Source organism: Echeneis naucrates, chromosome 21, assembly GCF_900963305.1.
Source record: "Echeneis naucrates chromosome 21, fEcheNa1.1, whole genome shotgun sequence".
Lineage (NCBI taxonomy): Eukaryota > Metazoa > Chordata > Actinopteri > Carangiformes > Echeneidae > Echeneis > Echeneis naucrates.
The window spans coordinates 7,929,133-7,951,646 of NC_042531.1; the positions used below are offsets into that span (position 1 = coordinate 7,929,133).

Consider the following 22,514-nt stretch of genomic DNA (forward strand, 5'->3'; position numbering starts at 1 on the left):
AATCATATCAATAATCAATGTAATCATATGATAAAGTATGGTCGCCTAATGAAACGTCACAAATACTGCAGTGAGATATCATTATAAAGTAAATGTTAGCATTCAAAATAACACCAGCTTGTTTATAACAGTCCTTGGTCATTAAAAAGTCGCAATTCTATTTCCTCTTGCGGTTTTATTTCCGAAACAAATAATAAATAAATAAACTTACTTTTGTCCTTTGGATTTGCCGTCCGTTGCCATGGTGATCGTGACGCCAGGCTTCTTCGGATTAGCCAGCGCTGTAGCGCTAAAGCTAAAGCTAGTAGCTAACGCAGCAGCCTGCTGTAAACACTGCGGGACAAACCGGCCGAGCTGACAAACTCAGAGAATGGCGTCTGTTTTAGATGCTCTGTGGGAAGACAGGGACGTGAGGTTCGACATTACAGCCCAGTAAGTGACCGCCGAATGAGGTTATTTCACCGCTAACGAGAATAATGGAGGTCCACTCTGGGTTCATTGGTGTCGATGGTGTGGATCAATGTGACGATGTTTTTTACAGACAGATGAAAACCCGTCCCGGAGAGGTGCTAATAGACTGTCTGGACTCCATAGAAGACACGAAGGGGAACAACGGAGACAGAGGTCAATGTCCTGGAGGTTCACACTATATGTGGCTGGTCACACAGAAAATAACTGGTGTCCGTTTTTCTTTCAATAGGACGACTGTTAGTCACAAACCTGAGGATCATTTGGCACTCTCTTGCCCTGCCAAGAGTCAATCTGTGTGAGTGTACCTGCATGGTTAAATCCATTCCTACTGCCTGCACATGTTCGTCCTGTCTTGGAAAAGTATGGTATTAAATTACCTTGTTAAACGGTATTAAGGGACATATTTAAGGACTCCTCTGATTGAATACTGTGCTGTGCACTTTTACTCTAGTTATTTACATTTAAAACCGCATATTAAGTGATCTGACTTTGGCCTGTTGTAAGGATTGTACTTAAGTGCCAGTAAAACCGGTGAAAGTAAAAAAATAAAAAAAAAACAGTCATGATGACTGCAAGAAGTGTAAACAGAATAAAAAAACACAACTCATCTAATTTCTTATTTTTCAGCTGTGGGTTACAACTCAATCATTAATATTACAACACGGACAGCTAACTCAGTGAGTAAACCTTTTTATTTGTTTGTGCTTATTTAATCTCATTAGGAAATGAAGCCTATCAATGGTGACCTTGGTTCAATGTGCCAACTTAATATCAAACAATATATGAACTTATACTGTAAGTGGTCATAAGACAGATATACATGCTGAAATTGAATTTTAACGTTCTTTTATAGAAATTGCGAGGCCAAACAGAAGCACTCTATATCCTGACAAAGTCCAACAACACAAGATTTGAATTCATTTTCACAAATGTGGTTCCAGGAAGCCCGCGGCTCTTTACTTCTGTCATTGCTGTACACAGGTAAAACAACGTTGAGGGCATATTTTCTTCTTATGTGGCACATAAAATGTGTACCCCAACAGTAAATGTGTTTTGTTGCAGGGCGTATGAGACTTCTAAGATGTACAGGGACTTGAAACTACGAGCAGCTCTTATTCAAAACAAGCAGCTGAGGCTTTTGCCCCGTGAGCAAGTGTATGATAAAATTAATGGAGTGTGGAATCTATCCAGTGACCAGGTACTTTATAAAAATATTTATAGAAAGTCTGTCTGTTTTTTTCAGAATTTCAATGTTTACATAACCTGGAGGTGGTTAAAGATAACATCAAAGTAGTTTTAAAAATGAAAAGCATCTTTACAATTAATGTATATCAGAAAGTCAAAATGTATTGAGGTGTGTGTTTTAGTTGTCATAGCAACAAGTAAAGCAGCATATCAATTTGTCTCAGCAAAGCTATTTTTTTGACACATAATTGCATTTATTTTGATTTGTTGAAATCACTGGAATTTAGTTTAATAATTTGGAGCATTTATTGTTGCTCTTTTTTCTGTGTAGGGCAATCTTGGGACTTTCTTTATCACCAATGTGCGGATTGTGTGGCATGCCAATATGAATGAGAGCTTCAATGTCAGCATTCCTTTCCTCCAGATTGTAAGCCTCTTTCAGTACATAGCACTGAAGATCTAGCCCTCAGACTTTCTACTCAACCTAATTAAAATATTATGTCATAACCGAATTGGCCCTTTTGGTTGGTTATAATTAAACCATTCAGTGTGCTGCTTATTTGTAGCTAAAATATTTTGAAGCAAACAGGGGCCTGGTACTGTAATGTAGGAAAATTTTGTAGTAACCACATATCATAACAAACATAAAACCTTCTGTTATACAATTGTGCACATGTAACAGTTGTTATCAGGTGACATTTATAAATGTGAGGCCCTTTTCATTCAGTCTCAGACACCACTGTCACCACAAGCTTCTACTAATCATGTTTCTTTTTTAAAATACTTTTTCCTCCAAAGTGGTCTATCAGAATAAGAGACTCAAAGTTTGGCTTGGCTTTGGTTATCGAGAGTTCACGTCAGGTAACTCGTTGTTCTCTGAACTGGTTACAGTATAATGTGCAAAGATTTCCTTTTCTCATTTATTTACCGGTAATCCAGAAATACTCTTGATCTTTTGGGTTTTAGAGTGGCGGCTATGTGCTTGGATTTAAGATTGACCCTGTGGATAAGCTTCAAGATGCACTTAAGGAAATCAATTCATTGCATAAGGTGTACTCTGCCAATCCTATCTTCGGAGTGGACTATGAAATGGAAGAAAAGGTATGAATATCAGATTTATTTGTTTATTATTTATTTTATGACTTAGTGAGAATAGATCATCAGTGGGAATTGCAACCAATTAAACCATCTTTAGAAATAGTGCAACATGTAATACTGTCATTGTAAGAGCTGATTCCTGCCACTTAGAGTCCCATTAATGTTTCAGAGCCTCACCACCGCTGTCCTTTCCATCAGTTCATCTGATCCTGTTGTCATAGTACTGTTTGTCCTAACAATGGTTGCAGCCACAGCCGCTGGAAGAACTCACAGTGGAACAGCCTCCTGATGATGTGGAAATTGAGCCCGATGAGCAGACTGATGCTTTCACTGTGAGTATTTCCATTGGCCACACTTCCACTTCTCTGGTGTTAAGGGTTTAGTTTTCAGACTCTCAGAATAGCTGTTGGCTTATAACTTTCAGCATAATGAGCAAACATGAGTTGATGTTGCCTGGTGCTCATGTTTGTGAGGAGAGGTGCTCCTCAAAAACGCAGTCGGTGGCAGTGACGGTGAGTGAAAGTGGTTGCCTTGATTAGCTTGAATAAATGCATCAATTAACTGTCTTGTTTATATTTGCTTGCTTTCAGGCCTACTTTGCTGATGGCAATAAGGTAAATTCTTAAACTAATAATTCAAACCATAAAGTATTTTGAAAATAAATGACACATATTTATTGTTGTTCCAAAGCAACAAGACCGGGAGCCAGTGTTCTCTGAGGAGCTGGGCCTCGCCATTGAAAAACTCAAGGATGGCTTCACGCTTAATGGACTGTGGGAAGTCATGGGCTGAAATAGTGTACATTTATGTGGGATAAATTTTCAGGAAATAATTTATGTATTTATAGCTCAGGTTGAAAATTGTACAGCTTATTATAGATACTTTTCAAGAAAATACTATATTACCTCTGTCACAGAGTAATTTCTATTAGGTTTATTTCCTTCTAGCTGATGGTATTTGAAATATAGTGCAGTTTGTATTGTTACAAGTTGCAAATAAATGTATTAAATGTACCTAATTAAATAGTGCATTTTTTTTTTCAAATAATCAATTTAAATGTAAGTATCTATTTATCAAATCTCTGATAGGCAAAAAAAAAAAGGTGCTGAAGTATGTGAAAAATGTTAAAGGGGGACAAACTGTCACCTGCTGTGACAGCAGCTGTTCACTGACCCTTTCAGCTTGTTAGGTAATTCTCCTTTGAATGTACCAACATGCTAATATATGATACTGAATCACACACTGCGGGGAAATGGTCATTACTATCAGTGTATGGTGAGTCACCAGGCATGTAGATGTCACTAGAAGAGACACAACCGTAGTACATGCCAACAAAATCTGTTAACACAATTTCAGAACCATTTGTTCCATTGTGCGATGCATTATAGTGTGAAGTATTATCAGTTTTCATAATGTGCTTTGTTGGGTTTCTTATAAGAATTTGCTTTCATCATATTAGATAGATTGGAGTCAAAAAAATGAAAAGATCACAAGTTATCTATGGCCATATAACAATGTTGTTACTAATCGCAGGGTGACAAGGCAGTCATAGTTGTTTTTACTCTGTGACAGCTGTGTGAGCTCTCCGACTCGGCCAACCTGAATTCTTCACAGATGGGGTGGATGGCTATATTTAGAGGGACACAGTTATATTGAAGTGGCCTCAACCCTGACTCCCTATAGTTCTCCGTCTTCACCAGCTAGGACAGTCGACCGCGACCTGCCTCACCTTCATTCATTTCCTGTTTGAACAAAATGGATCCCCAAGGTTTGAGAGAAGATCTTCGTCTTTTTCAGAGCACTTTGCTGCAGGATGGACTCAAAGAGCTTCTGAATGAGAATAAGTTAATTGATTGTACCCTCAAGATTGGAGACCGAAGCATCCCTTGCCATCGGCTCATTCTGGCAGCATGCAGCCCTTATTTCCGGGAGATTTACTTCTCAGAGGATGGCAAGGAAGTGAACAAATCAGAGGTTGTTCTGGAGAATCTGGATCCCAATGTTATGGAGCTGATTGTGAATTACATGTACTCAGCTGAGATTGACATCAATGAAGACAATGTGCAGGACATTCTGACTGTCGCCAATCGCTTCCAGATCCCCTCAGTGTTCACAGTTTGTGTGAATTACCTACAGAAACAGCTGTCAAAGAAAAACTGTCTCGCCATCTACAGGCTTGGGCTGATGCTGAACTGTCCCAGACTGGCAATTGCAGCGCGAGATTACATTGCAGACAGATTTGAGATCATAGCCAAGGATGCCGAATTTTTAGAGCTTGCTCCACCTGAACTCTTTGCTATTATTGGAGCGGACGCACTGAATGTAGAGAAAGAAGAGATGGTGTTTGAGACGCTGATGAGGTGGATCAAGAAGGACAAAGAGAAGCGCATAAAATCACTAGAGGAGGCTTTCGAGTGCATTCGCTTCCGTTTGCTCTCAGAGAAGTACTTTAAGGAAAAGGTAGAGAAAGATGACCTCATCAAGGCCAACCCTGAACTCCTCAAGAAACTCAAAGTCATCAAGGATGCCTTTGCAGGGAAGGTGCCAGAGAGGAAAAAGGGACAAGATGGTGAAGAAGGAGAAGAGGGGAAGTTGCCTGGCTTCCTGAATGATAACCGCAGATTTGGCATGTATGCTAAAGACCTGCTGTTGATGATCAATGACACTGCTGCCGTGTCCTATGACGTCCAGGAGAACGAATGTTTTCTTGCTGCAATGGCAGAGCAGATCCCCCGAAACCACGTCAGTCTGATATCAAAGAAGAACAACTTGTTTGTATTGGGAGGACTCTTTGTTGATGAAGAGGACAAAGAAAACCCGTTGCAATGTTATTTCTACCAGGTAGGAAAACTAGTTTAATTTGCAATGAGATTAAATTTCAGAAAATGAATCTTCTCACTTATTTTTTGAACTTCTGTGTCTTTCAGCTGGACAGCATTGGTGCTGAGTGGATTGCTCTGCCACCAATGCCATCCCCAAGGTGTCTCTTTGCTATGGGAGAATTTGAAAATCTTATCTTTGCTATAGCAGGAAAAGACTTACAGTCCGATGAGTCACATGACACTGTTATGTGCTATGACACTGAGTAAGTTCAACCCCTCAGCCTTTGGGATTTTAAATCAGTGACCTCTAATTATAGCATTTATTTGTATTCCCTGCTGAGCATATTCGCTCTAACTTTGTTTGCTGCTGCAGAAAAATGAAGTGGACAGAGGCAAAAAAGTTGCCATTGAAAATCCACGGCCAAAGTGTGGTCTCTGAGAACGGACTGGTCTACTGTATCGGAGGCAAAACGGATGACAAGTAAGACTGAAACCAGAAGACTGATTATGATGATTTTTGTTATTTAAGTGTTAACTCAGCTTGGGAATCATTTTGTCTCATTGGTAAAAGTAAACCAACCAACAAGATGTTTGCGTACAACCACAAGAAGTCAGAGTGGAAGGAGGTGGCATCCATGAAGACTCCCAGATCGATGTTTGGAGCTGTGATACACAAAGGGAAGATTATTGTGGCTGGAGGCGTCAATGAGGACGGTCTCATATCTGCATGTGAGACCTATGACTTTGGAACCAACAAGTATGTGTCTTTTTTTTACTACAACCAGCATAGATCCTTTAAAACTTCTCTGTCTATTGAAGTTTACGTTTTTCACTTTTCCATAGTGACAGTGTATGTCAGACATAGTTTTCTTTCTTTAAAATATTGAGTGACTCCTCTGATTGATGGTGTTTTTTTGCGGTCCTGCTCCCCATAATATGAACTGCTGCTTTAAATCAAAAAATTAAGCCCACTAGTTGAGAAGCTCTTGCTGTGATTTTTTTAAAGACCAGATGAAAAATCTGAGATGTCACGTTAATCGAGCTGAGTGTACTTTGTTGCAGATGGTCACCCTTCACAGAGTTTCCCCAGGAGAGGAGTTCAATCAACCTGGTGAGCTGTGGCGGGCAGCTCTACGCTGTGGGGGGCTTCGCCATGGTGGAGAACGACAACAAAGAGTGTGCACCCAGCGAAATCATTGACATTTGGCAGTATGTGTTAAAACTGGTGCCGCTTTTACAGTTTATTTCCTAACATAAGATCTTGGTGACTTTCTTTTACAATGACAACTCTCTTGCACCTTCAGGTATGAAGATGACAAGAAGCAGTGGAGTGGCATGATCAGAGAGATGCGTTATGCAGCTGGAGCCACCTGTGTGTCCATGCGTCTGAATACAGCCAAAATGCCTAAACTGTAGCTGTGTACAGCCCAGTGGCTGCTAGTCTACTGCTTTAGGAGAGTTTTATATACGCATGCTCTTATTTTGGGGAGCATTGTCGTCATTTATCACATATCACTTTTGCTTGTTGTTTAATAAAATATATCAGAATTTTACATGATCAACAATTTTATTTGGACTAGAAATGATTGTTTCTTTAATTCTGACATATCACATATGCACTGGCAATTGGTAATAACTTGCCTAGCTTTCCTCCTCTAAATCTCAAAATGTTTAATTTCCTCATCACCTAAACTCTGTGGTTTGCAGCTCTTCAGTATAAAAATATAATTGCCCGCAGCTCATAAAATATTAAAATACAATACTAAAGATTGGTGGCCCATTGCATATACCTGAAGAAATGAGTGTGAATTTGTTTCACACCAAAAGAACTATTGCCCTCACACCTTGCATATTGAAAGTCATACCACAAACCTTTAAAAATAATGATATACTACTATTCAAAGGTTTGGACACACTTTCCTATTCAACTGAATTTGAGAGACTGTGTCCAAACTGTTCACTCTATATATATATATATATATATATATAAATATAAATAATCTTCAACAAAATATCAAGTTAATCCACTAACCCTAACACCTGCGGTACAGAGTCTAATAAAATATTTTACAGAAAAATACTTAGTACAAAAGCATATTTATTGCAATATAAACACAGTTAACATGAACATGGGAGATTCATGTCAGTTCTAATGTCAAAATATAAGTAGCACTTGAATTTTTGTTCTTTCCATTCTCCAACATGTAACATTACCTTCTTTATTCAGTAAATCATGCCTTTAGGAGGAAAGATCTCGAAATATTTTCTTCTTTAGATATTCCTTCCAGGCATCCGGTGTTGAAAGCTCCATAGAGTTCCATTCAAAGTGAGGGATCTGTATTAGTTACAACGAGGAAAAAACTAAATTATTTTACTTATTTCATAAAATAAGAATCAGTGCAAGTACTGAAAAATACTACAGACCAGCTCAACTCAAATGGTGTCCTCTTACCTGAATAACACGATATCCCAGAATCTCAAGGTGTCTTTTTCTCATCAGAGCTTCACCTTTCATATGATGAGAATTTTTGCAGAAAGACTTTGAATCAAGAAAGTCCACAGAAACTCTGGTGTACAAAGCAAAAACAAAATGTCAATTATATTTCATCTCTGCACAGTCTAATGGATCATCTTCAGTATTCAGAGGGTTCTTTTTGCATTGTTACCTCTGAGCTCCAGGTGGTAGCTCATCCTTGACTTTTTCCAGCGAGCCTGTGGCCCAGTGTGCCTTCTCTCCATCTGAGATCTGCAGCGAGCTTTGTGTGGCGTAAGCCAGCGGCTGTCGGTGTGAGTCCAGCATGCATTCAAAGTCTGGAATTGCAAAACATGCTCTAGTTACTGTGCTATCCATTTCTCATTCATTTCTACTTAAGTATGAACTGTGTTGCCAAGATTGGACAATTACTGCTAAACAGAAAAGGAATGAAAGCTTCCCACTTATATATTAAAACTGATGCATGTAAATTGACTTCATCCACTGAAAGCATATTCGCTAACCAGAGAATGAGCTTTTTCTTTTCTCAGGTTTGAATGCTTTCAGAATACGAAGACATCATATACATATCATAGACTGGGTTAACTGCTACTCACCCACAGTGTAAAAATATGGCGTGACAACTGAGAGTCTGACAAAGTTGATGCCACCTAGAACTTCCCCCAGCATTTTGTGGATTTGCTGCTGCATGGGACTAATGCTACCATGTCCTGAAAGAAAAATGGGTAGGTCATGAATTGCATGAATTGGGTTGAATTTTAACCAATACCAAAAGACTTACCTTTCTTTTGCAGCTGCTGGCAGTAGCGCTCATGAAACCACGGCACCTGAAACTCAGGACACTCGAGACACACAGCTCGGTTGAGGTCCATGAGGCGCAGTCTGGTCCGCATGTTGAGCGCATCAGGTAAGGCTGTAACAAACAATGTGGGCAGTTCAATTAGTCCTATTCAACGAGTAGGGAGGGCCCACATCTCAAGATGAATATTGTGCTACACATAGAAAGGGACATGCATTCATTTTTTAAAAACACAATTCTAAACATAATGGGAACAGACTTTCAAGTTGCGAATCCAATTTTCCCAGAAAGTCGATGCTGAAGATTCTTCTGACCAGTTCCTCGGGAAAGCAGTCAGCTACAGCCAAGGCATATGCCAGGAGAACCAGCAGGTGTGGGTCAAAGGAGGCTACAAATACATGATGTTATGTATGAATGTGTGTTTGAAATGATAGAGGGGAAAAAAGGGGCTATAAACTATTCACTTACTGATGTGAGGAGTGAAGCGCTGAACACAAGCATCGTACAACTCGTCTGCTTGTGCAGAATCATAATTCAGGACAGAAAAGGGTAGCAGGGTTGCATAAGTTGCGGAGTAGTGAATCTTTAAAATGATGGAGGAAAAGTACAGTTAATATAGAATTCATTATTCCAGACTGGACGGTGTTGAGTTGTCTCCTAAAGCACCTTATCAATGTCTTTAATGGCCACACGGGCAATATGGTCCATTAGAAGAGGGCAGAGGCAATTCATCTTGGTTAAGAAGAGGGACAGCTCTGGCACATTGGTCCAGTTTATTTGGTCCATCATCCTCTGCAGCATGGCCATTGTTTCCTCGAGCAGCATTTCTTCAAACCACTCTCCCGAAACAAACTTTAGCTCCTCAAGCACCAAGTCCAGCCGGTCTGCCGTTTGTAGTCTCTGGTGGCCGCAGCGGTTCAGAGTCTGCAACAGCCGGACATACTTACTGGGAGTGCTGTGGCGGTAGGACGGATCATTCCGTACCCACTTGGCGATGGTGAGGGAAATGGTGTTGAGGTCGTTGAGATTACACTGCATCACCACCGCCTCTACCCGTGAAGTCAAAGCCTCGTCGGGCCGCGGGCAGGGCAGCATGGACAGAACACGGGTCAGCATGATCACCTCGTAGGGGAAGACGCTGTGTTGCAAAAATCTGCATGACAAAGTGGAATTAGTCTGGATTCAAGTTTGGAATGAAAAATGGTCTGGTTGAGCACAAATAAACGCTTACTTCATTAAAATACTTCTTAGTTTGGTGAAGAGTTCAGGGTTCTGGTACTGCAACAGATAAAGGGCTTGGGTGACTCGGGCCACCTCTACTGGTTTATACACATGAAGGTTCCTCTGGATGAGTGACGCAATCCTGTAATGATATATAGGTTACGATATTTGGTAGATTTCTGTGAGTTTTTATGTGATAATTATATATCAGTTTCTTTTGAACTTGTTTTTTTTTTTTTTTTCGGGGGGGGGGGGGGGCGTAAAAGTTTCTCCAATTTCTCCACTTAGATATCAACAAAACAGATCCACCTGTTGAAATCGTGTGGCTCCTAAATGGCCCTGTATCCAAACCCTCACAAATATTTTTCTACTGCAGGTTCTTCAGCTGCCATAAATGTGATTGCTAGTATAACTGAAATTTTTGATACAGTTGTTGGTCTCTGTCTGTCTCTGTGTGTTGGCCCTGTGGTGGATTGGTGACCCGTCCAGGGTGTACCCCGCCCTCACCCAGTGTGAGCTGGGATTGGCTCCAGCACCCCCCGTAACCCGAAAATGGATAAGCGATAGAAGATGACTGAATCAATGAACCAATAAATTGATACAGTAGCACTTCTGCTACATGGCAGAGATACAAACTCACTTGCTCAGTAAACTGAGATTCCTGCTGTTAATCTCTTCGAGTGCTTCTGCTAAAGCCAGAGCCTGGTGTGCACTGAGCTCATCTGCTAACATGAAGGCAGTGTTCTCCAACCTGAAAATAATGACACCACCAGTGAGACTCGTGGACTGCTGCTAGACTTCTACTGGTATTTTCCTCCAGGGATAATAATGATACAAACCGTTCTCTGATGTCTGGGCTGGCCAAGGGAGCCAGAGCAACAAACAGTTTAGTGAAGGAGAAAGGATCAGTGCTTGAATCAATCAGTTCAATCAGCCGCTCTTTAACAGCCAGCCTGAAGTCACAGTTGTTGAACTGCAGGGACTGATACAGCCCCATGATGATGCCGATATTCTCCGCATCCAGCCTCGGCACATTGCACAAGAGGATTTGGTTGCACTTCTCCAGCAGAGGCCGGTGGCTGTACTTCACATTACGCAAAAACTGCACCACTCTCCGAGGGTTGTTGTACTGTGAGGGATCCATGGCGTCCAGAAGGTGATCTGCCCGGCTAATTAAGGCATCGCGCAGCCGAGTAGACACCAGTGATGACATGCTTATCATCAGTGTAGTTAGAATCCTGTGAGAACAACACCAGAGAGTAAATACACACTATATAAAATGTTTAAATGTAATCATATTTAAATGACAACCAACCTGGCATCATCAATACAGGACAGTCTCTGATCCACAATACTGGTGATGCGGCCCATTAGAGGACTGTGCTGGAGGTGCTGATCATTTAGACAAATTGCAAACTTGGAAAGCGACGCCATTGGAAATCTGGGGGGGGAGCAAACACATTTGTATAAAATTTCATTAGTGTTTACACAACTAGATGATTTATCCAGTTATTGATTTCATCTAGTTGACAAAGAGTTTCATGACAGTTTTAGCTCAGTATCATCTGTTCAGTCATCTATCAAGCAAAAATGCTAAACACACACTGGTTCCAGCTTCTGTTGGCAGGATTAGCTGTGTTTATGTGTTAACCAGATCACTGAATGTAATCATTTGGGGTTACCTCTAGCATGTTGAAAGACAGCGAGTGTGTCGCTTTTTCACTTTTTTCTGCCATCTCGTTCATAAAACAATTTCTGACTGGAATGATTTTTCCCTGCATGACTCAATAATGCAGTTGCAGCAGAATCGTAAATTTCAGTACCGAAAACAAGCGAAAAAGAACCCAAAAGAAGTACGTAATCATACCTGTCTATTCTTAGCCATGCTTCTGAAACCAGCTGTTGAACAAGAGAGTCGTGTGGATCCACATTCAGCCTAAAGATGGACAGCCAATATGCACATTCTGTTACAATTTTACAACTCAAACACATTCTGAAGGGGTGTGTCACTTTTTTCTGTACCTGAGAAAACTGTAAAGCATGTCCACCAACATGAGATCATCCATGAGAGAAATTTTATTTTCAGCCAGAACCCGGAGAGTCAGGAACTGAGGGTGACTCCTGATGAGCTCCACAGTCCTGAGCAGCTGAGGCTTCTCCCTCTGAAACTGCCACAGCATCCCCACAGCACAGCCCACATGGCCCACTGTCAGCTTGGCCTTGTTCCTCCCCACCACGTCAAACACCTGATCCTCCGCCGAGCAGACCCGCAGCTGCTCCAGCACCTGGTCTCGGTTCACCGTCCCTCCGTGAAGGAGCCTCCGAAAGCAGACGTTCACACACCGAAGCCGAAGCATCATCACAGACCGGGGGTCGGGTTAAACAGACACCGGGAACTCCATCGTCTCCGCAGGACCTTGATCAACACAAAAAGACACGTTTTTCACACAATCCTGTCCCCTGACAGCTGACCCTGACGTGGTTATGGACGCAGCTCGGTGTGACCTCCTGACCTCGGGTTCTCAGGGTCTCATCTCTCAGGAAAGTTGTGCAGAATCGGCATCACTCAGCTTTCGTGCAGCTCTCCTTCAGTCAGCGGGACAGTTTCCTAACACCAAGCTCACGTGGATGAAGAAAGAGTCACTTTAAAAGGCTGAGGTGACCGGACTATTGCTGTTTGTCCTTTTTTGGGTAGACTTCTGTAGATTAGAACAATCGAAACGTTCCATATATCACGATTATAAAAAACTGTCATTAAAATCGCTCATTCAAAGTCAAAATTGCCTAGCATGTGTGCTATTGTGTTTCACTTCCGCAGCCAGTGACGTAATGAAGGTGTAACCCTGAGTTTAGTTCTTCAGGCAGCGGCTTATTTAAACTGGGGAGTGAAAGCAGCTGGATGGTCTGAGGGGTTCTTGTTTCGTTAACGTAAATACATTTCTAAAAACGTCGTATTAAAAAAAAAAAAAAAAACAAGCTCTGTAGCGTAAAATTGTGTGCTGTAGAGCTGGAAAAAGGCTGTAATTAAGCTATTCAAGACCAGATATTAATAGTTATAGTATCTGTTGCATTTATGTAAATATGAAGAGTTATAATGAGGTTCTTCATATGAATGATGTAGGCTGGGTGGTGAGAAAATTTTTGCCTTTCAGACATAGCTGAGGGATAAACGATCCCAATGCGCCGCTGCGTTCAACGGCGCACGAGCCTCGACAGACGTTGACGTCCTTGCCGCGCCATCTTTGGAAACAGTGAGCTCAACACTGAATGAAACTTAATTTCCGTCGTTTGTTACGAACTGCTCGCTTTATGGAATAAAACCTCCGCCTTTCCAGGTAATGTTGAGTCGCATTATCGGCGTTTTAGCGACGCTTGTTTGTATTTGATGCACGGAAGCGGCTCATGTCGCGCAGGAGGATTCCTCTGTTGTGTTGTGTGACTGAGGCTAGCTGAGCTTGCTAATGCTAACAGCAGGCCCAACGATGAGATTGGTACTGCTGCAGTTTAATCCAGACAGCGGCCGTGTAAACGGAGACAGCTCAGAGCCGTTTAACGTGTTACTGATAAAATACTATTATCTGACATTTAGTTGAATAAACTGGCCTGAGCTCGATTGTTGGTGATCACGCTCGTTTGTATCGGTACGTTCATCTGCGACGATTGATCAACACCACGTTAAACCATTTATTGTTACTTTAAATGCTTTTCAGTTGCTCTTCTAAGGAAGCCTTCAGGTGACAGCTCCGGTTGATTTACATCTCTCTGTGGATACGTCCTTCTGACCTTCATGTTTTATCTCACTAACCTACAGGTGTGTTGGATTGCTTGAGGTTATCATGGGGATCAAGGTTCAGCGACCTCGATGCTTCCTCGACATTGGGATCAGTAATGTGCTCGGTAAGAGTCAAGCTAATCACCCATACCGGATCCCAAAGAATCCCACTGGGAAACTTTTGCTATAGTGGCTAACCTCGCCAACTGTCGTTGTTGTGTGTTGTAGTTTGTGACTTTGTTAAATAGGATATTTTGTGTGTTGTATTGTGGCATGAACATGTTCTTTTAAAATACTGTAAATAAGTAGAACAACCACGACCTTCTATAAATTGGATCAGCAACCTGCTTATAAACCCGATTAATACAATCCCTGTGAAAGTATTTTTAATTTTTTTATTTTTTTTTGAAGAGATATTATATTAGATTACAAATGGTTTAGCTCCATATACCCCATACACTTACAACTTGAGTTGTAAGGAGGTGTTGAGTTTTGTCACAAATGTTCTTAAATATTGAAAAATTATGCTAACTCAGCGTCTCTTCACAGTTGGCAGAATCGTGGTGGAGTTGTTTTCAGACATCTGTCCCAAAACATGTGAAAATTTTAGATGCCTCTGCACAGGTGTGTGATGGATTTCACTCTCAGTAATATGCCAGTAGACTTCTCTTGTATGCACAATCGTGATAATTACTATTGTTTCATCTAGGTGAAAAGGGCATCGGCAAAGGAACTCAGAAACCTCTTCACTACAAAGGGTGTCTGTTCCATCGAATTGTAAAAGACTTTATGATTCAAGGAGGAGACTTCAGTGAGGGTGAGGATATTGAATCTGTTTGCATAACCAGTAGTCAACATGGGTACAATAAAGCCAAGGTCTCTTTTCATGCTGTGACTCTGTTTCTTTTTATTTATTTTCTTAGGCAATGGAAGAGGAGGTGAATCCATCTATGGAGGTTTTTTTGAAGGTAGGGAAGCCAGTGTTAGAAATGTCAATTTTTATCCAAACCGATGTCTCAAAAATGGTATAACAATCTCATCCTTCTCCCCCAGATGAAAGCTTTGCTGTTAAACACAACAAAGAGTACCTTCTGTCTATGGCCAATAGAGGAAAAGATACAAATGGTTCCCAGTTTTTCATGTAAGCAAAACATTTATATGTTCACCTTTTTATTGATTTAGTCTTTGTGTAGTTCTTTTTGTCTTCTTTTTTTATAAATCTATGCTTTTTCCCACTTGAATGCCTTGCTGTGACCCCTCAGAACAACAAAACCTTCACCACATCTGGATGGGTAACTGCTACTTGATTTCATCTGAAAATATATTTGATTCCAGAGCACTCAATGTACTCAATGTGTTTCATGGCTAACGCTTAACCCCCCCTTTATTCTCTCAGTGTCCATGTGGTGTTTGGTCATGTCATCTCTGGCCAAGAGGTTGTTCAAACCATGGAGAGCCAGAAAACAGACCCTAACAGCAGACCATATGCAGACATTAAAGTTTTGAACTGTGGGGAACTGGTTCCTAAATCCAAAGGTTTGTTCATTCAACCCATTTTTTATGTTTTCTTAATTTTTATTTTTATTATTTTATCAATTTGTGATTGTAACAGTCTTAACAAATTTGCAGCAAAGAAGGAAGGAAAAAAGAGAGAGCAGGCCTCCTCCAGTTCCAGCAGTAGCTCCAGCGATTCTGAAAGCTCATCAGATTCCTCTTCTGATTCTGAAGAATCTGAGAAAGAATCCAAGAAGCGAAAAAAGAAGGCAAAAAAGCTGAAAAAGAAACAGAAGAAGAAGGAGAAGAAAAGGTACCTAATGTATTTTCAGTGTCTCCAGTTTCAACAGTATGAAGTGCCTTAATAATGAGCCATAATGCTTTACTAGGTCAGAGCCTGAAAGTGCTGAAGAGAAAGAACAAGAGGAGTTGGTAACATCTACTGTACGTCCTGAAGAAATTCCACCCATCCCAGAGAATCGATTCCTCATGAGGAGAAGCCCCCAGGCTGTCCAGAAGTCAAAGGAGGAGGTTGAGAAGGATCAGAGAAATAAAGATGAAAGGCAGAGAGAGAGGTTGGTCAGTTTCAGAAGCTCTATTTAATTAGCTTTTTGTCAATGTGAATTAATTGTAGCTACTTTTTTGCTCTCCAGCACGACATATAATTCTCAGTCAGCATATCATAGAAGACTGGTGATGACGCGATCTGGCAGGAAAATAAAGGGCAGAGGTCCAAGGGTAGGTGCTGCAATGTGTAGCCCAAATTCTCACTTCAGTTTTATCTTGTCCAATGTGAACAGAAATAAATTGTTTATCATTTCCTCTATCCAGAGGTACCGGACTCCATCACGCTCTCGTTCAAGGTCCAGGGATCGTTTTCGGCGCAGTGAAACTCCTCCACATTGGCGTCAGGAGCTGCAGCGTCAGAGGATGAGGGCTTTCACTGGGGAACGCTGGATTAAGGGTGACAAGTAAGATACCTCAATTTACCAAAATACAATTGTACTTTAATTTTCATTTCTTAATCACAATGCAATTTAATAGAAATACATAATACAAGACAACACTAGTGTTGTCTGATGGCAAGTTCATTTTCTCTAAGTAATATTTTCAATTGACTTTCTTTGATTTTTCTTTTTCTTTACAGAGGTGACATGAACGATGATGCTAAAGACGAAGATGCTAAAGCTTCAAGAAGGGAGAGACGGGGCTCCAGTGTGAAGCATGATAAAACAGCTGAGGGTAAAAAAGACAGGAAAACACGGTCACATAGATCCAAAAGCAAGGAAGAGGATGCTGTAGAGAAGGATGAGAAACATGGCAAACACAAGGAAAAGAAACGTGATAAGTCTCAAAGTCGCAGTAAAAGCAGGGAAAAGAGTAAAAGGTCCAAAAGCAGAGATAGGGGGCACAAACACAGAAGTGCTGACAGGAGAGGTCACTCAAGGAGCAAAGAACTAAATGCTAACAAGAAAGAAAAGGAATCAGAGTCTGATCCCAATAAAGATAGAAATAAGCACCACGAGTCTGAGAAAAAACATAAAGAGGACACAAAAGGAAGAAATGGTGAAAGAACTAGAACAAAGTCCAAAAGCAAAGAAAGAACAACTTCAAAAGATGGACGCAGATCGAGCAGCAGAAACAGAGATAGAGGTGGGACTGCAGCATCAAAAGATAAGGAAGAAAAACGAGAAAGAGACAGGGAACGAGGCAGGGAGCGTAGCAGGAGTCGGGGAAGGCGAAGCAACAGTGAAAGGGAGAATAGGAGGCGAGGAACATCCAGGGATAAGGAACATCGTTCAAGTCCAGATCGAAATAAGACCAGGGACTCTAACAGAAGCAGACGCTCCCGAAGTAAGAGTAACAGAACAGACCACAGCAAAGATCGGTCATCTCATAGAAAAGACAAAGACAGAGAAGCTGGCCACCAAAGGAGAAGACGTAGTAGCAGCTCTGACAGCGATAGAAGTGAGAAAGGGAAGGGTAAAAGGAGTCCAGATTACAAAAGAAGACATAATAGTACCTCTAAATCCAAAGACAGGAGAAGTCCAACTAAGTCAAGACCAGATAATACAAAAAGCAAAGACAAAAATGACAGCAAGAGGAATAAATCTAGCTCTAGCTCAATTTCTGACAGTGACTGAGCCTGTGATGGAGTCCTAAAGGAACAGGTTGGGATCTTTGAAGTGAGTTCCTCTTTTATAACTATTACACATGTAGTATGCAGCACCAGCTATCTATTAGTATGAGACATTCACATTTCTCATTCACTATATAAAAAAAACAAACAAACAAAAAAGCATTTTGCAGTATTGCCAAAGTGAGTGTGCCAAAGTCCGTCAGAGGTAATTTCCGAAATGGTTTCCAACAGTGACAACCCTGATGAGAAATTACAGCAGAGGAGAGATGTGGTTGACGGCTGCAAAAGCTGCAAAGCAGTAAATAAGGGAGTAGAGTAGTACACAAAAACAGCTGCAAATATTTCACTCAATGCTGCCATTTCAAACTGTGAAAGATGAGCTTTGGCCTACATTTGGGCTCTGAATGGGGATTTTGGATTTGATCTTTTTTAACTGTCACATTGTTGATGGGTAGCTGAGGCTGCATAGCCAGATTATAGAAAACAATGCGTGACTGTAAAAGACATTTGCCGACAGTGGCAGTTAGTATGAAAGTACAGGTTCTTTGTTTTAATTGTAAATGACCAGAAGAAGTCAGATGAAGACAGTTTTTTTTTTTTTTTTTTTTCCCCCCCTCATTGTGGATTCTCTTGATAAATTCCTTTCTGAGTTTCACAGTTTCAGACTGTTTAATAAAATCGGTGAACAAAAAAAAAAAAAAAACAAAGGTAAGAAACAGATCCTCTCTTTTTTAAAATCCCCTGAGGAGGTTTTCTACTGAAGTTTGTTTTAATATTATTTAACACAGTTGGTCTTAGAGGATAATGACCCTACAAAGTGGTGTTCATTTAGTAAAAAAAGTAATTTTATTTTTACTGCAGTCATAAATCTGGAGGAAAATACCCATCATTTATTTCATGCATGCAAATCCTTGGCCTTGTTAGATTAAATATGTACATCGTGACTTTTTGTACATCAACAAATTTACTGTAATCCTGTCTGTTTTGAGATACCTCTGGACTGTTTTATGTTTTGTTTATTTGAAAGAGGGAATGACACTGTCATACTGTAAGTACAACATAAAATCAATTTGTATAAATTGTGTTTTGTGGATGTTTTGAAAAGATCTCAACAACAGTGTTGAATTAAAATGCTCAATTTGGATTTTAATCACTTGTTTTAATATTCTGTAAATGCTTTTACAATCATAACACAAAACAATAGATTTATTGTCAGGGAATAACATTATTAGCATCTAAAATCCCAGCAATAGCCAATGATTACATTTTTATAAGAAGTCTGAACCATCAACTGTGGAGGTAATGAGTTGTTTACTAGAGTCCATTTTCTTGCTCCGATCTGGTTGAGACAGCTGATGTAAAATCTTCACAGGAAACTGTGGTGAAAAAGAAACTTAAATATTTTTGCAAAAGTCAGATTGTTGCGCAGGGCACATACATTGTGTAATTAATGAACTCTTGCAGGATCATCTCTGAAGGTTGCTGTGTCTCTGAAATGTATTGTGTATAGTGCACTGTTTCTGTGAGTTGCTCAGTTGCTTGACACACAAAAGTACGCTTACATCATGAGTCCATCGCTCACGACTTGAGCCTCACAGCAAGTTAACCTTCAGAGCTAGAGCGAAATGGTTCTTTGTAACTTTCTTTAGTTTTGCCTTCCTTTGTGCAATGCCTTGTGGGAGAACGGTATCCACACAAAAATCAGTTGAATTTAGTCACAACATGCAGTCTGATATAGTTCTGTTGCCTAAACCCTTTTTGATGTTTTATGTATTCTGTGCCTCCAGTAAAGAGACAGAAGAGAGATGTGTTTAACAGCCATCAACAGATTCCCACTGAACTCAGACCAGAAGACGATGGTTCAGGGTCAGTGCCTGTCACACCACGGCCAACAAGATTGGAACCTAAATGGTCATTGCCAAGTAAACCCAAGTCGTCTCTTTGCTTCTTGAATATCTACAGCTTCATGAAGCTTTTTAATGTCCTGGGTGACACCAGAGACATATTTGGGCATCTGAGCACCACTACAGTCTTGAACAAGGTAGCTAGGCCTGACTCCACTGAAAACGGGACCATGCCCTCCTCCGATGCCCTCCCTGGCTGCTTTACGAAGTGGAAAGATGTTTCTTTGAGCGTCCGATGCTGCGTTGATGACTTGCTGTGAATACTGGTGAAACTTGTTTTCTTCCTCAGCAACAATGCAGCCGATCTTTGCTTCAAACTCGTGTTCCTCTTTCCTCACCTGCTGATGTCTTGCCATTTTTGCAACCTGTGTATGGAAAAATTAAAGTTAACTTTAAAAACACTACCGTTGGAGGAAAATGGCTATAACTATCACGCCCCTCACAACATGGTTGAAACAGCTGTGGCCTTACCATTTGCGTGGCATTAAAATCTTGGACAGTCTTTTCTTGCTCTAAGGTCCTTTGAGCTTTCAGTTGTTGCTTCTCAGAAAATATCCTGTCCGCCTCTTTCTTGGCCAGAAGCACATCTCGCATCGTCTGTTGCTCTACTTTGTCCTTCTGCTCCTTCTCTTGTCTCTGGTGAAAGAGTTTTGCAGGTTTGATAACAGTTTGGTAGCTGCAGCTGGACAAACCACACCAACTGGATTTCACCAAAACATTGTATGACTCTGCTTCGAAAACTAATATAAAATGGAGAGGAAATGTATTCATGAACAATTTACAATATTAATTTGGTTGCGGAATCCGAAGTTGCGTTACCTTGAATTGTCTATGTGCTGCGATCGCCTTCAGCATTGCAGCCCTCTTCGCCGCCTCCTCCTTTTGTTGTTGTGCCTGCTTTGCATCTCGTTCAGCGACAGCCTTGGCAATCCTCTGCTCATCGCTGACAGCCTGCTCCTGCTGTGTTACTGCAAGTTTGTTCATGATCTTCTCTCTGTGCATCTGGGCTTCCCTGAAAAATAACACAAGTGTTGTTCTGTGTCTGCAAGGAGTTGTATGAAAATAAGCCGGATCTTACCTAAGAAGCTCAGCTTCTCTGGCTTTCCTTAACGTCATCATTTTTTGTTTGGTAGAGAGGAAAAGTTTCCTTTGCTCCTCGTCAGCCTCTTGTTTTCGTGCCTCTGCAGCTCTTATGAAGTCTTTGTCGTCGAGATGTTTCTGTAAATAGAGGGTGTGGAACATTAAACTTACTTTAGAAAGTAAGGATACAAATCCCACAAGCGTTGCTATCATCCTACCAGGTGAGCTTGCATCAGGTTTCTCTTCTGCTCTACTTGTCGTTCTTCCTCCATTCTCTGCTCCCACTGATAGATTTCATGAAGGTCCTGGATTTTTTCTCTGTCCTTCTTATTTTCTGCCTTTTCCTGCTCTCTTGCCAACTCGTGTTCCTTAATTCTAAAGGAGAGATTTAATTTTCTCATGTGAAACAAAGTATTCACATCCAGGCTGCGTTATTAGACTTTACTATGGTACCATCACTGCACTTGTAAAAACAGGATGTAAATTTTTCCCATTACAAACATTCCATGATGAAAACATTGCAACAGCCTGATCAAACCTTGTCTGATGTGAGACTCACTGTTTTTTCAGGTCCTCTGCCACAGCCAGTCTCTTAATCTTCTTCTGATGTGCTTTCTCCTGCTCCTCTCTTAGAGCTGCATCCTTTCTGGTCTTTACCGTCTCCATGAAGTGTTTGTCCATATCTTTTTGTGCATTTTTTATTCTTTGCTTTAGCTCAATCTGGGCCTCCCTCTCCTTCAGCACTTCTGTCAGCAAGAGTGCACGCTGCAGAAAAAGTGAAAATCATTCATTATCCACAAAATCTGAATGCACAGATAGCCTTGGGGACAGTGATGCTGAAGCAATACTAACATGTAATCCTTTGACCCGGTCGGTTTGATAATACAGCTGAGTCTTTGCTTTTTCAATGGCCTCTTTACGCGTTTGTTCCTGGTATTTGGCTTCCTCTATATCAATCAGTTTTCTTTTCTCCTCTTCAATCTGCTCTCGAATCTTCTTTGCCTCCAGCTTCTTTTGCCTTTGACCCTTTCAGTATGAACACGTAAACAACATAAGATAGCTTCCGAGTCACTTGAGGATATTCTGCTTTTTAATACCTCAGAAGCACATCTAGTACTATTTACAAAAACCCTCCATAGGCAACTCACAGCGATGGTATTGGACCACAGTTTCACTGCCTCTTTTGATTGCAAGTGCAGGGCTTCTCTTTGGTTTGCTGCCTCTCTCATTCTCTCCTTATCTCTATTAACTCGGTTCAGTTCATCTTGAATTCGCCGCCATTCAGCCTTGCTTAAAACTGTCACTTGTCGGAGATCAGGTGGCTGGATCATCCTGCTGGCTCCCTCTGCTGAAGACGCTATTAAAAAGGGAGAAAATCACCCCAGGAAGACCTCCTGAATATTAATTGCTGCGATGAAACACAGTCCGCCATCAACAGTTTTCATAATCCAGGTAGCTGAGGACTGTCCAGATAATAAACTAATAACAGACACTTATGAAATTATATAGAAGTTAATTCCTTATTTGCATATGATATGCATGCATATGATATGTGCTCAGAATTAAATGAAAAAGTTTTTTCCATTATTATACATTTGCATTTAGCTGATATGCGGCCAAAAGCTTGACCAAGTTACTGACAAGAAAAAGTGCTGGACCAGTCTTCCTTGTTATAGTTAAATATTGTTAAATTCACTGTCCCCTAATTATGTGATGCTGTGATTTTAAACATATTCTTGAGTTTTAATATATATGCATGCATCCAAAACTGTCCATTGAAAACTGAATCATGATCATGATCATGGAACATATCCTGAAATGCACAATCGTTACGTGTCTGACGGAAAATTAAATGCAGCGTTTGATTTAAACATGACAATAAGTGGTGACAGCAGCCCAACATGACTGTGTCGGAAGTTTGTTTTCTTTTAAAAGCAGTCGACATGTTGTCTGTCCCTCCGTTCAGCTCGACCCAAAGCTCTCACCACTTTTACTGCAGCCTCTCCGTCGGCCGTGCTGAACCACCGATGTCAT

The 22,514-nt window shown here is 40.8% G+C and overlaps 5 protein-coding genes across 5 annotated transcripts; 3 read left to right on the forward strand and 2 right to left on the reverse strand.

The window, feature by feature from the left end:
* The first annotated feature begins 288 nt into the window (after positions 1 to 288).
* Positions 289 to 3,758, forward strand: bbs5 (Bardet-Biedl syndrome 5). Its single transcript, XM_029530691.1, has 12 exons — positions 289 to 432; positions 542 to 624; positions 701 to 766; positions 1,099 to 1,148; positions 1,325 to 1,452; positions 1,534 to 1,669; positions 1,988 to 2,083; positions 2,455 to 2,517; positions 2,623 to 2,757; positions 3,003 to 3,086; positions 3,345 to 3,368; positions 3,445 to 3,758. Exons 1-12 carry the CDS (start codon positions 371 to 373, stop codon positions 3,544 to 3,546), a joined length of 1,029 nt encoding a protein of 342 aa, XP_029386551.1. The 5' UTR covers positions 289 to 370; the 3' UTR covers positions 3,547 to 3,758.
* A 697-nt stretch (positions 3,759 to 4,455) lies between these two features.
* klhl41a (kelch-like family member 41a) lies at positions 4,456 to 7,467 on the forward strand. Its single transcript, XM_029530607.1, has 6 exons — positions 4,456 to 5,595; positions 5,682 to 5,839; positions 5,950 to 6,057; positions 6,148 to 6,333; positions 6,639 to 6,785; positions 6,881 to 7,467. The coding sequence occupies exons 1-6, from the start codon at positions 4,510 to 4,512 to the stop codon at positions 6,990 to 6,992; spliced, it is 1,797 nt and encodes a 598-aa protein (XP_029386467.1). The 5' UTR covers positions 4,456 to 4,509; the 3' UTR covers positions 6,993 to 7,467.
* A 206-nt stretch (positions 7,468 to 7,673) lies between these two features.
* On the reverse strand, positions 7,674 to 12,892 carry fastkd1 (FAST kinase domains 1). Its single transcript, XM_029530594.1, has 15 exons — positions 12,604 to 12,892; positions 12,113 to 12,506; positions 11,958 to 12,026; positions 11,406 to 11,531; positions 10,930 to 11,328; positions 10,731 to 10,841; positions 10,101 to 10,232; positions 9,536 to 10,022; positions 9,338 to 9,452; positions 9,129 to 9,257; positions 8,852 to 8,983; positions 8,667 to 8,780; positions 8,243 to 8,387; positions 8,029 to 8,143; positions 7,674 to 7,911 (listed from the first exon to the last, which is right to left on the reverse strand). Exons 2-15 carry the CDS (start codon positions 12,448 to 12,450, stop codon positions 7,816 to 7,818), a joined length of 2,508 nt encoding a protein of 835 aa, XP_029386454.1. The 5' UTR covers positions 12,451 to 12,506; positions 12,604 to 12,892; the 3' UTR covers positions 7,674 to 7,815.
* A 421-nt stretch (positions 12,893 to 13,313) lies between these two features.
* ppig (peptidylprolyl isomerase G (cyclophilin G)) lies at positions 13,314 to 18,248 on the forward strand. The gene is made up of 13 exons (XM_029530096.1): positions 13,314 to 13,425; positions 13,902 to 13,987; positions 14,412 to 14,486; positions 14,572 to 14,679; positions 14,786 to 14,830; positions 14,916 to 15,003; positions 15,125 to 15,154; positions 15,259 to 15,398; positions 15,492 to 15,669; positions 15,746 to 15,931; positions 16,010 to 16,094; positions 16,188 to 16,327; positions 16,504 to 18,248. The coding sequence occupies exons 2-13, from the start codon at positions 13,927 to 13,929 to the stop codon at positions 17,498 to 17,500; spliced, it is 2,133 nt and encodes a 710-aa protein (XP_029385956.1). The 5' UTR covers positions 13,314 to 13,425; positions 13,902 to 13,926; the 3' UTR covers positions 17,501 to 18,248.
* Positions 18,249 to 19,408: 1,160 nt separating this feature from the next.
* On the reverse strand, positions 19,409 to 22,514 carry cfap210 (cilia and flagella associated protein 210). The gene is made up of 9 exons (XM_029530784.1): positions 22,466 to 22,514; positions 21,629 to 21,837; positions 21,333 to 21,506; positions 21,040 to 21,245; positions 20,699 to 20,855; positions 20,479 to 20,618; positions 20,220 to 20,412; positions 19,872 to 20,036; positions 19,409 to 19,765 (listed from the first exon to the last, which is right to left on the reverse strand). Exons 1-9 carry the CDS (start codon positions 22,512 to 22,514, stop codon positions 19,409 to 19,411), a joined length of 1,650 nt encoding a protein of 549 aa, XP_029386644.1.